The sequence below is a fragment of the Galeopterus variegatus genome, unplaced genomic scaffold (genome assembly GCF_000696425.1).
Source record: "Galeopterus variegatus unplaced genomic scaffold, G_variegatus-3.0.2 Scaffold2979, whole genome shotgun sequence".
Taxonomy (NCBI): domain Eukaryota; kingdom Metazoa; phylum Chordata; class Mammalia; order Dermoptera; family Cynocephalidae; genus Galeopterus; species Galeopterus variegatus.
In genome coordinates, this window is record NW_007729090.1 from 212,679 (window position 1) to 216,914 (window position 4,236).

A 4,236-nucleotide genomic window follows, 5' to 3' on the forward strand; every position below is an offset into this window, starting at 1 on the left:
GCTTGTCAAAGGGCAAGGGTGCCCTGGGTGCTTCATTCTGAGGGCTATTTGGAGCTCAGTGGTTGCTTTTAAAAAATAAGTAGTAAATATGGTGCTAGGTCATAAGTGTTAGAGACATGCTGTGATGGTTAATTTTATGTGTCACTTGACTGGGCCGAGGCATGCCCATATAGCTGATAAAACATTTGTGGCTGCATCTGTGAGATTAGCATTTCAATTGGTAGACTACGAGCAAAGATTACCTTCACCAGTGTGGGTGGGCATCATCCAATCCATTGAGAGCCTGAATAGAACAAAAAGGCAGAGGAAGGGCAGATTTGCTCTTTGCTTAAGCTGGGACATCCATCTTCTGCCCTTTGACATAAGCACTCCTGATTCTTGGACCTTTGGACTTGGACTGGAACTGACACCACTGGCTTTTCTGGGCCTCCAGCTTGCAGATGGCAGATCATGGGACTTCTCAGCCTCTGTCACTCATAATAAATCTCTTTCTGTCTGTCTATCTATGTATCCTATTGGTGCTGTTTCTCTGGAGAAACCTGACTAATACACATGGCAAGAAATAAAAAGAAAATGTGAAAAAATTGAAAGGTAAACATAATTTTATGATATAACTAGTTAGGTCACAAAATTTGCTCAGAAATGGCAAACTGTATGTAATAACAATAGGCATTAAGTGATGTTGGCTTTTCACATTTATTGATATTAGTTGAAGCTATTTTCCATTACGAAACTTCCCAGGCACATAAAAATATAAACATTTGTAGGACATCCAAATCTAAAACAACTTTTAGGGAAGATGGCATGTAAACTCTGTATAAAAAACTTCTATGACCAAGGTGCTGCTGCAAAAGGAGAATAAAAGAATTTTAAGTGCTTTAATTTATTTTTAATGTCAATAATTACATTCTCAAAAGATGACATAATTTATATTTTAAGGTATCAATACCATAAATCTATAGCTTCCAGTGGGAAATATGACAGGAAGCAGCCTATACACATTTTATATTATTTACACAATTTTATATACATAATCCTATACTCTACCCAATAATTCCAGAGAAAAAAACCCTATAATCTATTTGTCTAGACTGTGGACAACAGTTTTTAAAATGAACCAAAGTAAACAGATTCCAACGTCTCAGCCGCATATGGTGGAAATGAACATGGATGAAGATGAAGTCTGAGGTATTTATTGCTCTGAAGATATTTAACTTTGTTCCATGCCAGCCATGAGAGACAGTGCTAGAGATTCCACTGTGGGAAGAATAAAAATGAGGTTTAAAAAAGACTGTAATATATTCAAAATTGAAAAAGTATTTAAAGATATGTTCTATTTGTAATTAAAATATTGATTATTCTTAATGTATAATAAAGATGACTTTCTTCATTTACTAAAAACAAATGGAGGGGCTGGCCAGTTAGCTCAGCTGGTTAGAGTGTGGTGTTATAACACCAAGGTCAAGGGTTTGGATCCCCACACCGGCCAGCCACCAAAAAGCTAAAAAGAGGGGAAAAAAAGGAAAAAAATTAGTATGATTTATTTCTATTTTAATATTTGTATATATTTATTTTTGGCAGTTGACCATTATAAGGCTCTGAAGCCTTGACCTTGGTGTTAAAACACCACGCTCTAACCAATTGAGCTAACCAGCCAGCTCCCAGATAATTTTAATTTTAAAAATAAAAATCTCCATGTGTTTCAACTGAACAAATGACATTTGTCTCATATGTCATAAAATCGAGAGCCAGCTCATAACAAAGTGCCTATGAATGAAAGGTCCTTGCATAACATTCACCCTGTGCAAAAATGGAAAATTCATAAATGCTCCTCTAACACAACCCCTACAGTGTTTTTTACATTGTGATAATTTGCATATGAAGAAATGGGGAAGAGATTAGCCCTGCAAAATTTACTGAAAAAAGATGGACAAAAAGATACTTTGTAGTTCTTTGTTCCCACAGATTAAACAGCTCTCTCTTCTCCCAGGGACTGACCTGCAGACCTTTCTGTCTGCTTCACACAGTGTTCTGAGTTGTCAGGTCCACATTCCGTTGTGATAAGAGGCAGCCTGGGGAGTTTCAAAATTGCTAAGAAAAAAATCCTGTTTTTTGAAAAGGAACACAGGCACACCTCGTTTTACTGTGCTTCTCTCTACTGCACTTCACAGATACTGCAGTAACATTCCGTTGTGATAAGAGGCAGCCTGGGGAGTTTCAAAATTGCTAAGAAAAAAATCCTGTCTTTTGAAAAGGAACACAGGCACACCTCGTTTTACTGTGCTTCTCTCTACTGCACTTCACAGATACTGCAGTACTTACAGACTGAAGGTCTGTGGTTACCCTGCATCAAGCAAATTTATTGGCACCATTTTTCCAACAGCATGTGCTCACTTCGTGTCTCTGTGTCACAGGTTGGTAATCCTCTCAATATTTAAAAAAATTTCATTATTATAATAGCTGTTATGGTGATTCATTACCAGTGATCTTTGATGTCACTGTTGCAATTGTTGTGGGGCACCTACGACAGCACACATAATGTTGTATGTGTCCTGACTGCTCCACTGAGCAGCGATTCCCTCGTCTCTCCCTCTCCTTGGGCCTCCTTATTCCCTGAACCACAACAACACTGAAATTAGGCCAACTGATAACCCTACAATGGCCTCTGAATGTTCAAGTGAAAGACAAAGTCTTATGTCTGTGACTTTAAATCAAAAACTTGAAAGGATTAAGCTTAGTGAGGAAGGCATGTTGAAAGCTGAGATAGGTGGAAAGGTAGGCCTTTTTGCCAAACAGCCAAGTTGTGAATGCAAAGGAAAGTTCTTGAAGGAAAGTGAAAGTGCTGCTCCAACAAACATATAAATGATAAGAAAATGAAACAGGCTTATTGCTGACATGGAGAAGGTTTTAATGGTCTGAATAGACGATCCAACCAGCTACAACATTCCTAAAGCCAAAGCCTAATCCAGAGCAAGGCCCTAACTCTTCGGTTTTATGAAGGTAAAGGGAGACAAGGAAGGTGCAGAAGAAAAGTTTGAGGATAGCAGAGGTTGGTTCATAGGGTTTAAGGAAAGAAGCCATCTCCATAACACAAAAGTGCAAGGTGAAGCAGCAACTGCTGGTGTAGAAGCTGCAGCAGGTTATCCAGAAGATCTAGCTAAGATCACTGATGAAGGAGGTGACACTGAACGACAGATTTTCAGTGTAGACAAAAACAGACTTCTGTCAGAAGATCCCATCTAGGACTTTCATGCTGGAGAGAAGTCAATGCCTGGCCTCGAAGCCTCAAAGGACAGGTTGACTCTCTTTTTAGGGGCTAATGCAGGTGGTGACCTGAAGTTGAAGTCAATGCTGATTTACCTCTCTGAAAAAATGCTAAGATCCTTAAGAATTATGCTAAATGTACTCTACCTGTGCTCTGTAAATGGAAAAACAGCCTGCATGACAGCACATCTGTTTACAGCATGGTTTACTGAATACTTTAAGCCCACTGTTAAGACTTACTGATCAGGAAAAAAAGATTTCTTTCAAAATATTACTGCTCACTGACAATGCACCTGGTCACCTGAAAGCTCTAATGGAGATTGTCAAGGAGATTAATGTTGCTTTCATGCCCGATAACATGCCATTCATTCTGCTGCCCATGGATCAAGGAGTAACTTTAACTTCCAAGTTTTATTATCTAAGAAATACATTTTATGAAGCTGTAGCTGCCATAGGTAGTGCCTCTGATAGACCTGGGCAAAGTCAATTGAAAACCTTCTGGAAATGATTCACCATTCTAGATGCCAATTAAGAACATTTGTGATTCATGGGAGGAGGTCAAAATATCAACATTAACAAAAGTTTGAAGGAAGTTGATATCAACCCTCATGAATGATTGCGAGGGGTTCAGGACTTCAGTGGAGAAAGTAACTGCAGATGTAGTAGAGGTAGCAAGAGAACTAGAATTGTAAGTGCAGCCTGAAGAGATAGCTGAGTTGCTGCCATCTCGTGGTATGTTAATGGATGAGGAGTTGCTTCTTGTGAGTGAGTAAAAAAAAGTGGTTTCTTGAGATGGAATCTGCTCCTGGAGAAAATGCTGTGACAATGTTTGAAATGACAGCAAAGGATTTAGAATTTGACATAAACTTGGCTGGTAAAGCAGCTGCAGGATTTGAGAGGACTGATTCCAATTTTTTTTTTTTTTTTTTTTTTTTTTGTCTTTTTCCGTGTCCGGCAACGGATCGCAACCCC

The 4,236-nt window shown here is 38.8% G+C and overlaps 1 protein-coding gene across 1 annotated transcript in view; it reads right to left on the reverse strand.

Moving 5' to 3' along the window:
- Nucleotides 1-677: 677 nt before the first annotated feature.
- Nucleotides 678-4,236, reverse strand: part of TUBGCP5 (tubulin, gamma complex associated protein 5) — a gene marked incomplete at its 5' end in the record, with an annotated part of 39,144 nt that continues 35,585 nt past the window's right edge. The window contains one exon of the mRNA XM_008583620.1: nucleotides 678-1,257. Within this exon, the coding sequence (XP_008581842.1) occupies nucleotides 1,211-1,257 (47 nt within the window). The remainder of the gene's footprint in view (nucleotides 1,258-4,236) is intronic.